Genomic DNA, 14199 nt, shown 5'->3' on the forward strand with positions numbered 1-14199 from the left:
TTTTATCTCGTAAATTGAGTTAAAAAGCATCGATTGAGCCTTAGCTCGGTTGACATGTGCATTGTTGTCAATGCAGAAAGACATAATTCGAATGTATTAAAGCGTATTATCCTCCTATTTATGGGTTGTGGAGAGACTATGGGTAATGGTAAGTATTACATCAAAACCTGTGATAAATTTGTTGAAAAAAAAATAAACTCTATAAAAAGTATTCGAAAGCTCAAAATGTTATTAAATTTATATTAAAAATAAAATTTTCATAAACACAATTACAAAGAATACAAGTGTTTAATTTATTTAATTTTAGATTTTAATTATGCTTAAAATATATAATTAGGTTGTCTTAATTAAAGGAGTAAATACTTTGCCAATGGACATTTTTCTATCAATTTATTTTGATGTACTGCTTCAAATTTATCATTATTTTTTAAAAAAAATTGATATATATATAATAAATATTTACAATTATTTCATGAATTAAATAATAAGATCATCTCATATTATGTATATGACAATCCATTATTCAATAAATTTAAAATAAATAATAAAAAATATATTATATTTTAAAATTCATTTTTTATGGGCAAAATCAACTAGTAAGCACTAGTACAGTTGATACCAATTGGAATTTGCATCAGAGAAAAACCTAGAGTTTATTGTTTCAATTTACTACCAAAAAGATCATTCAAGTCGGTACGGGAACAAAATTGACTACCTTTTTTGTTTTGTTTTTAATGTAATCACAACGTTTTCATTCGTTTTATAGTCTAAGACTACAAACTTGGTTCAAAATTTTGGAGAAGAAATCTGCTTTCACTCCTTCCAACCATTTGTTGATATTGACTCTCATGTTTTCAATCTATCATTGATACATGCGCGGGTGTGCTGAAATTTATTAATTCCAATCACCGAAGCTGTCAATTTTCAAGTTTGAAAAATCAATCAATCAACTTGTAACGACTTTTTGGATGGGATCCAAGCATTTCTAGGTTGAGATGTTTTCATAGCATTCGAAGATCTATCTCTTAGTTTTGAAACACACTTTGAACCACTCAATTTCAAGTTTGGGAGCTTAAATTATGATCGTTTTATTAAAGAATGGGCGAGAAAAATTTCTGAACGAGATTATTATGAAAATTACAAGTTTCGATTTTTTAATTCAAGTTTAAATAATATTGGCTTTGATTTTTAAGTTTAATTTTTATTATATATGAGCCCATATTGTATTTATTAGGTTTTGCTATTTATTTATTCAATTTTGGATTTTTTTACATATTAAAGTTATTTTTTGTGCAAGATTGTTTTCTTGTGATTTTTAGAAACAAGTTATTTCTCAATTTTATTTAAAGAGTTGATTAGAGCCATTAATTGAATTTGTTGGGTTGATTAGATCCATCTTTCACTTTTTATTCTATATTTTCTTTATTTAGATATTATTTGAACATTTATTCTTTATTCTTAAATTTTTTATTTGTTTTCTTAATTCAGTCGATCTGAATCTTTATTTCTCAAATCGAACAACTTGAATACGATCTTCTTCGCTTGCTTGTTTATCAGCCATTATATATAACAATTAATCCATATTTTAATTACTAGTCCTTGAGTTTATATATATATTTTTTATAAACCAGAATAAATGTATTTTAAAAGGAAAAACACACGAAATATGAATAAAGATGATATGAAAATAAGAAAACAAACACAATTAATGGAGCATTTGTAATTAGGAAATTAAAAAAAGGTGAAAATAGGCAAAGTAAAGGATGAATGTGATAATTATAAATCATGTGTGGACAAATCAAAAGTCTAGAATTACTCACATCATATGGGTTTCATGTGTTTTTGTGCATCAGAAACCTCACGAGTCACGTGCAGTGCAGCTGAATTTCACTCCCTTTTTCAGTATTTTTTTATACGTAAAAAGACCCCATACTTTGTAAATGCAACTGAATTTTGAAATAACTAAAATCCATGAGTTTACTTTAATAACCTTTTCATTCCCTTTAATAAAATTTATTAAAGAGATAGATTGCACCAAAACATTTTCAATTACATAATCTATTCAGGCTCTATTTTATGTACTACAAGTATTTTTAAAAATGTAAAATACCATAGTTTGCAATAGTTTCTATAAAACATTAAACCCAGATTTTTACATACGTCTCATTTAACAGTTAAGTTAAACAATTTTAGTAAAAAAGGAAATAATTAAAATGTTTAAAAGTTTGGGGACCAATATTATATATATCGTTTTACAAGTTAATCTCTCCTTAAATACTATTCACTGCAATAATAACAAAGTTAAAACCCATATATCTTAGTTCTTTAAATAAAGATCAAAATACTGGTTGTACTGTTTTGACTAGTAAAATTCAAAACTTAATTATTGATAATATAAATCTTGAAAATACAGGAAAATCAATTAATAAAGATTTATTTGGATATAAAACAATACGTCCTAATACTCATCATAGGCATAAAAAGAAAAAAATACTATAAATTAGTTAAAAAGAAATTAAGTAATAAAAAAATTTTGGTTATATTAACGTCGATCTTTTAGAAGAAAAACTTCTAAAAAATTAAAGGTCTTTTAAGTGCTAAGAAAGGTCATATAGTCAAAAACTTTTGTAACAAAAGAAAAGATGCTAGAAAATGATAAAAAAAGTCTTGAAGAACAAGATTTAGAAATATGTTTTAAAAGGAAACAAATCCTAATGAAATATCATATGAATTAATATCGAATCTAAGACTAATATTGATGAAAATATATTTCGATAGAAAATTCTAGAAACACTAGAACTGGAAAGTTAAAACAATTATTCAACAAATAAAAATTGGAAAAATGATATTATTACATTTTCAAATTTCCAACCCAGAAATATTATACATATATTGAAATTACTTTTCAATTTAAAGAATATAAAAATATTCTTTACATGCTTTACTTGACACTGGAACTACAACTAGTAGTTGTAGAAAAATGTTATTCCTATAGAAAATGAGAATTAATGAGAAATCCTATAAATGCTATTGGAATAGATGGTAAAGAAACTATAATCCAATATAAGGCTAGAAATATATCAATCTACATAAATAATGTTAGATTTACAATCCCTAAAATATTATGTTTTCTTGTTATGCATGGAGATATATTATTAAGAAATAATTTTATATATCAACATCTACCATTTTCTATTGATAAAATTTAGTTATTTTATCTATAGAAAAATCTTCGTGGAAATTCCACTGGTAGAAAATCATAAGTTTGTGTGTGATAAAAATTTTACACCACCAAGAAAGAAACAATTTAAACAACTAGAAACAAATCATTCGTTGTTTAAAATCCTTGAAGATAATTTTAGTGAAGAACCATTAAAATTATGGAAAAATAGTCCTAGATATTGTGAAATAAAATTAGTAAATCCTAATAAAACCATTAGGGTTAAACCTATGATCTATACTAAACAAGATATAAATGAATTTGATATACTGATTAAAGAATTATTAGGAAAAGGATTAATAGAAAAACTAATACTCCACATTCTAGTCCAGCCTTTTTGGTAAGAAATCATGCTGAAATAAAAAGAGGAAAAGCTAGTATGGTAATTAATTATAAAAGATTAAATCAAAACAGTATTTTTTATGGATATTTTATTCCTAGAAAAGAAGTTTTGATTAATCAGGCTAAACATGCCAAATATTTTAGTAAGTTTAATTGTAAATCAGATTTTTGGCAAATTATGCTAACTGACGAATCCAAACCATTAACAGCATTTAATGCTCCGAATGGACATTATCAATGGAAAGTAATGCCATTCGGATTATGTAATGCTCTACAAATTTTTCAAAAATGGATGGATTCTATTTTTAATAAGTATAAAAAATTTTGTGTTGTTTATATTGATGATATTTTAATATTCTCCAATACATTAGAAACTCATAGAAAACATCTAAATATTATTTCTAAATTCCTAAAACATGAAATTATATTAAGCCCTAAAAGATAGAGCTTGAAAAAGCGAGATAGAATTTTAGGATTAACATTATCAACGATGGTCTTAAACTACAAAATCATATCATTGTAAAAATAAAAAATTTCCTAAAAAATAGAAGATAAAAACATCTTCAACAAATTTTAGGAATTATTAATTATGGAAGATCCTTTTCCTAAATTATCTAAAAAATAGGTGTGTTATATGATAAATTAAAAAGGATAATCCTTTTCTTGGTCTAAAAATATTTAGAAATTATAAAAATCTAAAACAAAAATAACTTATAATCCAAAAGTTTATTTACCTAAAACATGTGATAAACTACTTTTAGAAACAGATGCATCACAAAACCATTATGGATGTATTTTAAAAGCTAAAACTAATAATAATGAAGAATTAATATGTGGTTATAGTTGAGAAAATTTAAACCAAATGAGATTAATTATATCATTTATGAAAAAGAACTTCTAGCTATTAAAAAGGAATAAAACTTTCCTTATATATTTAGCACCTGAAAAATTTATCATAAAAACTGATAATCATGCAATTAAACAATTCTTTACTAACGATAATTTGAAAATTGTACCAAGAAGAAATAGATGGTATAATGAATTATCTACTTTTGATTTTGAAATTATATATATAAAAAGTACTGAGAATTTTCTTGCTGGTTATTTGAGCAGGCCTCATGGATAGAAGTAAACAACATTTAAAAGAAATAGTCGGTGAATGAACTACCGTTCACAAAAAGCCCAACAAAGGGATTGCAGCAACAAACTCCAAAAAAAGATTTGCACCTGCAAATATATCATTTTATCCTAATCAAGGATATTATGAACTATATCCAATGGTAAACCAACCGATTAGAACAAATGTTTTAAATCATCCAATGGTAAACCAACCAATTAGAACTACTTTTTTATTAACCCCAAACATGGTGTGTCAATCACCAATGTCCCAAGATCTGTATTTAGCATCACAAACCAGTTATGCTGAAGCAATCAAAAGATTCGAAAAGTTGTTGAAAAAACAACAAATTGAAGAAGAAAAAGAAATTTCAAAAATAAAAATTTTTTATAATCTTAGTATACCACCTGAATTTTTTTGTTTTATTAACGAGATATGAAAAACCCGTATTTCAAATCAAAAAACCAACTTTAGAAGAGCTCTTACAGTTTTCATTATTTTAGTTGAAAAAACAACTAAAGAAAATAAAATTGAAGATTTATTACTAAAATCTATTTTTATAAAGAATTGGATGAGTTCCAAATGGAATTTATGGATATTAAGGAGATAAACAATCTTATTGATACTTTTCAATATTTTATTAAGTAAAGGAAAAATACTCCTATTATGGATAAGGTATTTAGAATCATTTACATAATAAATCTAGGCGGATTTTACGGTAGAAATATTCAACAAAATAAATGGAATTATCTATAACCAATGACTCAATTCCAAAAAACTTTTCTAAATATTTTCTACAATTTAATGTTTTATAAATTTCATAGGTGAAAGTATTCCAACTATAAAATATAGATTGGATCATGAACCGTTCAATATAACCAATATTGAATGGGGTTTTGTAAGAGAAATAATTGTACAAAAATTTTCTTTTAATCTTTTAAAAGTTTTGCACAATAGTAAAATCTTTATTACAAACTATCATAAACAATAATGATTTTTTCTATTATTTTTATATTTGAATTAGTACTCTTATTGATATTTCTGAAAAAGAAAGATTTTTTCAGCCATATCAAATATGGGATATTCACACGATGCTCGGAAGTCCTCAATTATCTGCCCTAAATGAAGATAAAGAATGCTTGACAAAAATAATTGACAAGTGTCAGAATAATTCAAGCTGGAATTGATTTAATGGTTAAAGCCAAACATATTCTCCAACAAAAAGATAATCAATTCAGAACTGATGGTAGAAAGATATTGGCATACCATTCTTATCTTATTAAAGAAAAAGATGATGAAGGTATTCAATTGCTAAAAAAGATAGCAGAAATGGACATTGAAGATTTCCCATTCAACATTCTGCAACAAATCAGAAGCACGTGGGAAAATTGTCATCAAAATTTATCTACCATTCATCACTATGGTTTAAGTCAAAAAAGATGGCAACCTGAAAGAAAGGAAAATCATATACCAACAACAAAGTTTGGCAACGTAGAGATCATCATGATGCAAACATGGAAATAACCATAAAGTAAGTAGTGATGTAATAATCCAGATGCAACCAACAAATATTGCAATGTTGATTGATGATGATGCAAGCAGTGATGGAAACAACCATTAATGCTAGATAAAGACATCCAAATGCAGACAACAAAGATTTACAACATGGATCAACCATCAAATCAATGATGGAACAAAACTGTGAAACGTAGAAGCAACCATAATCACAGAAGCAAAAAGACACATGAAATGTAGAAGAAACCACACCCAATAAGAAGTGAATCCTTATCAGAACTACTGTTCGGGATTCAAAATACAATTGTATAGAATCTGTAAACTCCTCTTTAAATAGAAAGGAAATATCAATTGTACAAACATCTTAGAATTATCAAATAATATCATCTTGTACATTATCAAAGAATCTTCTCTTTTATACTTTTCCTATACTAGTCTTATAAAGGATGGTTGAGTTCTATTTTACTAGTCAATATAGTACAACCAGTTTGATCTTTATCTAAATCTTTAATTAGATAATTATTTGTTTGAATTTAAACTCTATTTTCCTTTTTCATAAGGATCTATTTTTCAAAGATCCATAGAATCTGGGATTTCTATATTTTCGTCTTCGATGAGTTTTTCTAGTAAAGGAAAACTATAAAAGAGAAGATTCTTTGGTAATATACAAGATGATATTATTTGGTAATTCTAAGATGTCTGTACAATTGATCTTTCATCTCTATTTAAATAGGAGTTTACAAATTCTATACAATTGTATTTTGAATCTCGAACAGTAGTTCTAATAAGGATTCACTTCTTCATAGATGTGGTTGCTTCCACATTTCATACGTCTTTTTGCTTCTGTGATTATGGTTGCTTCCACGTTTCATAGTCTTGTTCCATCATTGATTTGATGGTTGATCCATGTTGCAAATCTTTGTTGTCTGCATCTGGATATTTTTATCTAACATTAATGGTTGCTTCCATCACTGCTTGCATCATCATCAATCCATATTGCAATCTTTGCTGGTTGCATCTGGATTATTACATCACTACTTACTTTATGATTATTTCCATGTTTGCATCATGATGATCTCTACGTTGCCAAACTTTGTTGTTGGTATGTAGTTTTCGTTTCTTTCAGGTTGCCATCTTTTTTTACTTCAACCATAGTGATGAATGGTAGATAAATTTTGATGACAATTTTCCCACGTGCTTCTGATTTGTTGCAGAATGTTGAATGGGAAATCTTCAATGTCCATTTCTGCTATCTTTTTTAGCAATTGAATACCTTCATCATCTTTTTCTTTAATAAGATAAGAATGGTATGCCAATATCTTTCTATCATCAGTTCTGAATTGATGATCTTTTTGTTGGAGAATATATTTGACTTTAGCCATTAAATCAATTCCAGCTTGAATTATTCTGACACTTGTCAATTATTTTTGTCAAGCATTCTTTACCTTCATTTAGGGCAAATAATTGAGGACTTCCGAGCATCGTGTGAATATCCCATATTTGATATGGCTGAAAAAATCTTTTTTTTGTAGAAATACCAATAAGAGTACTAATTTGGATATAAAAAAAATAGAAAAAATCATCATTGTTTATGATGGTTTGTAATAAAAATTTTACTACTGTTGGAAAATCTTTTAAAAGATGAAAAGAGAAATTTTGTACTACTATTTCTCTAACAAATCCCCATTCAATACTTGTTGTATCAAACGGTTCATGATCCAATCTAAAATTTATAGTTGGAATACTATTTCCAATAAAATTGGTAAAATATAAGATTGGAGAAAATATTCGAAAAAGCTTTTAGAATTGAGTCTATTGGTTACGATAATTCCATTTATTTTGTTGAATATTTCTACCGATAAAATCTTCTAGATTTATTATATAAACATATTCTAACTACCTTATTCATAATAGGAATATTTTTTATTTACTTAATAAAATATTGAAAAGTATCAAGAAGATAGTTTATCTCTTTAATATCCATGAATTCCATTTGAACTCATCCCATTCTTTATATAAAATAGATTTTAGTAATAAATCTTCACTTCATTTTCTTTAGTTATTTTTCAACTAAAAATAATGAAAATTGTGTAAGAGCTCTTCTAAAGTTGGTTTTTTGATTTAAAATATGAGTTTTTCATATTTTGTTGATAAAACAATAAAATTCTTGTGGTATACTAGGATTATAAAAAATTTCTTTTTGAAATTTCTTTTTCTTCTTCAATTTGTTGTTTTTTCAACAAATTTTCGGATCTTTTGATTGCTTCAGCATAACTGGTTTGTGATGCTAAATACAGATCTTGGGACATTGGTGATTGACACACCATGTTTGGGGTTAATGAAAAAGTAGTTCCAACTGGTTGGTTTACCATTGGATATGGTTCATAATACTCTGATTAGGATAAAATGATATATTTGCAGGTACAAATCCTTTTTTGGAGTTTGTTGTTCCAATCCCTTTGTTGGGCTTTTTGTGAACGGTAATTCATTCACCAACTATTTCTTTTAGAGGTTGTTTACCTCTATCCATGAGGTCTGATCAAATAATCAGCAATCATTAATAATAAATTATAAATATTTATTATCTAACAATTTAATTAGTGTAAAATTTTTATTACAGACAATTTTATTATTATCTTCAAGTGGTATTTCCAAAAATCTTTTCTCTCGATAACTTATAGAATTTTTATCAATAATAAAAGGTAAATATCTATATATAAAATTATTTCCTAATAATATATCTCCTTGCTTATTAGAAAACATACTATTTTAGAAATAACAAATCTAACATTATTTATGTAGATTGGTATATTTCTAACTTTAGAATTTATAGCAATTTTATTACCATCTATTCCCATTATTTTTATGGGTTTTTCATTAATTCTCATTTTTCTCTGAACTGCATTTCTTCTACAACTACTAATTGTAGCTCCAAAGGTTCATCATGGCATTTAGAGAATTTTATATTTTCTAAATTGGAATGTAACTTTAATATTTATTCCAACTTTTGATTTTTATCAATTGTTGAAGTTTGAATTTCTTCCATTATAGTTTTTCTAGAATTACTACCGGGTTCAATAGGGAATATAGAAATTTGAACAGTTTTCATTCCTATTGGGTTACTATTTGTACTAATAATATCCTCTTCATCTTCTGGCTGAGAACTAGAGGGCAAAACTAGATTTTCATTTGTATTTGTTATACAATTGTTTTTAAAATACAATCTATTACCAGACGACATATATTCTAAAGTACTTACTTGGTTTATAAGTACTATCTTTACTAATTTTTCTATCATCCAGTCTTTTGGAATTGATAAATCCCTTAAATCTAATAATTTCGGCTATATTTCAAGAGTAAACCTATTTGGTTCAAAGATTTCAATAATTTTGTTATTAATCTCTTTTATTTCTACTTCTATCGTATTCAGTATATTTATTAATAGAAGTCCAACTGATTGCTAGATCTTCGCTAAATCATTTATTTGAAATTTTTGTCCGAACTCTAAGGCATAAACAATTTTCTATTAGAGGGTCTGTAATGGAAATAAACTAATTTGGTTTAACTTTAAATCCAATTACACATGTTTGTAGATTAGATTGAATTCCTCCAATAAATGCTTTTATTGAATTTTCAAATCTTTTATCTAAAAGAACTATTGTAGGAATATCATGACATCTCCTAAATAAAGCTCTAATAGTAATCATAATTACACCTAAATGTATATATCTAACTCGAGAATATTTCTTTTTATCCTCTTAATTTTATCTTTAGTAAATAGAGGAATTTCTATTAATCCTCCACAGTATTTTGAACTCAGATATTTTATATATTTCTTCTTTAGAAATATGGTTTCTATTAATTTTTTATTATTTCATCGAAAAGTCTTTTTCTTCTCCAATTAAACAATTAGAAATTTCTTCTAATTGATTATTAGAACTACTTCTTATGTTAAACATAAATATATATTCTTCGTTATTATCGAGTCTGCATTTCTAATACTAACTCATATAATATTTCTTGAGATTTATTTTCTTTTTAAAACATATATCTAAATCTTATTCTTCAAGACTTTTATCCTTTTCTAACTTTTTTTCTTTTGTTAGAAAAGTTTTTGACTATATGACCTTTCTTAACACTTAAAATACCTTTAATTTTTCTAGAAGTTTTTCGTCTAAAAGACTTGCTATTATCGTAAAACTTGTTATTTCGAATTTTCTTTTGACTAATTTATAATATTTTTTCTTTTTATGCCTATGATGAGTATTAGGACGTGTTGTTTTATATCCTAATAGATCTTTACTAATTGATTTTCTTGTATTTTCAAGGTTTATATTATCAATAATTAAGTTTTCTATTTTACTAGTCAAAATCTTGGTTGTATTTTGAACTTCATCAAAATCTTTATTAAAAAATCTCAGATAATCATCTTTTTGAATATCTGTTTCTATTTGTCTTTTTCCATAAAGATCTGTTGGTTCAGTATCCACAGGTTCTAGAATATCTATATTTTCATCTTCAGATGAAGTGTTTTCTTCATCAGAATTATAACTAGTGACTTTTATGTCTTCATCCTGATCTGTTGAAGTTTTTTCTTCATCAGATTGATTACTAGTAACATTTATGTCTTCTTTCTGGTCTGATGAAGTTTTTTCTTCATCAGATTTAAAACTACTACTATCTGTAGAGTTGTATTAAATTATAAATATTTATTATCTAACATTATACATCAACCAATATGGACCTAACTCATTCATTAAATTCTCACACATACCAATTAAGATCACTTGGCTATGCATGCATATACCATCTTCAACCTAAGACACCGTGAGATCCAATGGACCAAAACTAATAATATCTTGGCACCATGACTAGGTAAACCTAAAGCATTGAACCCATCACTTGCTTAGTTTGTGTCTAAAATAAAACCTCTAACAGTTAATGCACCATTGTTCAACCAAAAAGAAAAGCAGATGATGTTAGCCAGTAATTTTAAAAGGACATAAATAAAAGCTGATTAAGTTGGTATCCGGCTTTTCAGTCTTACCTTTCACTGTAGTTGTTTATATCTGGATCTTCTTGGTCTTGATAAAATTAGGAAGGGTCATGGATCCAAACATCAGGTAATGAAGATTTGAATATTCGAAGCAGCAGAGATGCCTTTCTGCTACCTAGCCTTTTCATTCCACGGCCCTTGTAGACACCAAGTTCAAGTGCTTCTCGTCCTTCTTCCATTGACCTTTTTCTAATAGCTGCTAGCAGAGATGACCCTTGAGGGCTAATGCCATCCTCTATTTTTCCATTTTGGTCGGGTTTGTCATTAGCCATGTAATCAGGCTCTTCAATAGTTTGATGCTTGTCTTCTCCCTCAGTTTCAGCTCCATCAGCATCACCGACTTCATTACAGTCAGACTTGCTACTGCCCCACCATTTGTTTGTAGTGAACGATAAGCCATCGGATGGGAATCCAAACTTAAATTCATCTGACATTGCCGCTCCCGTCATCAAGCTTTGATGGCTAAAATTCAGGGCCTGCGCTGTTTGTATGTTTCTTATCCCTTGCTGCTGTAAGTTCGGTAATGCTGAGCCACCTTGTAATTTGGGTTGTTCATTGTTTTGTGGTTGAGGTTGAGAGCTGCAGCATGCAGATCCATGAAATACCAGTTATACAATAAGTCTCAAACGCTCAACAATAGAAGAGTAAAATTGTGGTTCAACAACAGTAATCATTTGCAAAGAAGCATGAAAAGCATAGGTTTCTCATGAAAGAAAATCTTTACACGATCTTAATGACTGCAAAGCAGTAACCAACCGAAGGTTTGAAGAGCAGTAATCAAGGGTGAAGAATCAACCAAGCAAAGTGATTTTTTTTGTTTTTGCAACAATGAATAGCCTTTAAACTTTTAATCTTCCATCTTGAAGCTGGGAGAAGGTCTGCGGATGAGCGGCCATTCGATCAATACTCTAAAAGGTCTTTTTGATTTGGGTAAAATAAAGAGGTGAATGACTCAAATAGCACCATCTTTAACACACACAAAGTGAGATTCCTGAGTCTTAACAGAGATGATCTGGTAAGATACTTGTATTATCTCATTTCATCATCTGTTTGAACATTTAATCTACAACATTTAGGGAATCCTATCGAGATCTTTTTGAAGGGAAAACAGGCGTGAAATCACAAGGAACCCAACATATTACAAACAAAAACAATATGCACGAAATCTTCTTTTAGAGCTCAACTTCCAAAAAAGCACTAAGATGGAGCCTACTCAAGCAGTATGGCCAAAAATTCCATTTGCAAAAATAACAGGTCTATCCTCGTTTACACTGGATAATTTTCATCGATTTGTTTTCTTAAAGGAAAACTATAAAAAGAAGAAAAAGCTCAAACTTAAAATTTTCTAGGCTCCATGTTTTTCTACTCCTAGCTGGCTATGGCCATGTTGCTCCCACTCTTGATTTTTCTTGAAATACTCATGTCTAACACTAGTAGCCGACACATATCCAAGCATAGGTACAAGAATATGACCCTCCAAGAACCCTTCAATACATAAAAAAACTTAAAAAAATTGAACATGACCGTGTTATAAACATACATCAGACCCTCACCCTAGTCCAAGGAACATAATCATGATATACTTTTTTTCCTATGACAAGATATACAGAAGGCATCGACAGGTTTATTTAGCATTGTTTTCAATAGTTTTTGTTAGTATTTAACTAAAGAATTCTCCCTTCTACATAATTGATTGATAAAAACAAAAACTCTAAAGCATGCTAGCACTACTTATGGTGAATTATTTGTTTACAAAATTCATAAAAAGCACAAAACACACAGGTTACTATCTCACACAAAAAACACCAACTTGAACCCCAACTAACATAAATACGTCCAAGTTATCACAAAGACAATCAAATCGAACAACTCTTTTGGGGTTATACCTCTGCCGATGAGCCTTTGAAAGCTCAGCGATTTCCCTTCTTCTTTCTCTAGCTGCATGCCTCTTGATTTCTTCGACGCTCTTTCCAGCTAAAAACTAAACCTCAAATTTAAAAATCACACAAATTGAAACAGAATATCAATTTCAAAAATACAAAATTAAAAGATTTCCCAAACAAAAGGGGAAAATAGAATGAAGAAAAAAACCATGCCTTTTTAACTGTAGAGAGTGTAAAGCAGGTATAAAGAATCGAAATTTCTTGTTGCATACTAAAAATCTAAACCACCCATCAAAGAAGATGACAATATCTAACGATTCGATGGGAATTTGAGACATGGGATGAAAGACAAGGGACGCAAAAGGATGGAGCGAAGAAAGGGGTAGGAAGGTTACCTTGCGGTGAGGCCATCTGTCGAGACCATTTTCACGGCAGATTTTCTTGAGAACAGAGGTGCAAACGCCTGAGGGATGAAGATTGAATATAGAAATCATAAATTAGAAAACACCAAAGTAACTGAATTGTCGAATAAAATGCTTAGAAATAAAATACCAAGAGTGGAAGCGGCGTCGTCAAGGGGAAGAGAGAAGAAGTCGGCAATGTCATCAAAAGAGAGAGATTGAGCAGCTGCTGCGGAGTTGGAGTTATGGTGATGTTTTAAGCTCATTTTTCCTTTCTATTTCCACTACTCTCGCCCTCCCTTTGGCTTTCAGAGTTTCTTTGTGAAGATTTGGATTGCAGTTCGTTTTTAAAACCACCCCCTCCCTAATAATATATATATATATATGCCGTAATTCCCTGTGTTTTTAAAATATTTATTCTACTTTCCGTATTTCAAAATTCACATTATTCTGTTAAAATTATTTTATTAAATTAAAATTTATTATAACATAATTTTTTTTAGTTATACAATTATCAATGGAGCATTTTGTTTTATGTTATAATATATTATAAGTTTTGTACTTTTCAAAATATGGAATTTAATCCCTATCTTTTTCTTCTTCAAGAATTTAGTATTTTATTTTTCAAATTTCAAAATTCAGTTCTAAGTGTTAACATTATTGAT

General features: G+C 28.2%; 1 protein-coding gene across 1 annotated transcript; it reads right to left on the reverse strand.

Annotated features, from left to right (window-relative positions):
• Positions 1-11066: 11066 nt before the first annotated feature.
• LOC105780324 (uncharacterized) lies at positions 11067-13887 on the reverse strand. Its single transcript, XM_012604583.2, has 4 exons — positions 13686-13887; positions 13529-13596; positions 13137-13231; positions 11067-11829 (listed from the first exon to the last, which is right to left on the reverse strand). Exons 1-4 carry the CDS (start codon positions 13798-13800, stop codon positions 11289-11291), a joined length of 819 nt encoding a protein of 272 aa, XP_012460037.1. The 5' UTR covers positions 13801-13887; the 3' UTR covers positions 11067-11288.
• Positions 13888-14199: the final 312 nt, after the last annotated feature.

Source organism: Gossypium raimondii, chromosome 4 (genome assembly GCF_025698545.1).
Source record: "Gossypium raimondii isolate GPD5lz chromosome 4, ASM2569854v1, whole genome shotgun sequence".
Classification (NCBI taxonomy): Eukaryota; Viridiplantae; Streptophyta; class Magnoliopsida; order Malvales; family Malvaceae; genus Gossypium; species Gossypium raimondii.

Bases quoted from the DNA above. Each gene is read 5' to 3' on its own strand.
- LOC105780324 (XM_012604583.2), bottom strand. From the start codon at position 13,800: ATGAGCTTAAAACATCACCATAACTCCAACTCCGCAGCAGCTGCTCAA. The intron at 13,232-13,528 runs GTAACCTTCCTA...TTTGAGGTTTAG, and splicing joins ACAGATGGCCTCACCGCAAG to TTTTTAGCTGGAAAGAGCGT. The intron at 11,830-13,136 runs GTATAACCCCAA...TGCATGCTGCAG, and splicing joins TCAAAGGCTCATCGGCAGAG to CTCTCAACCTCAACCACAAA.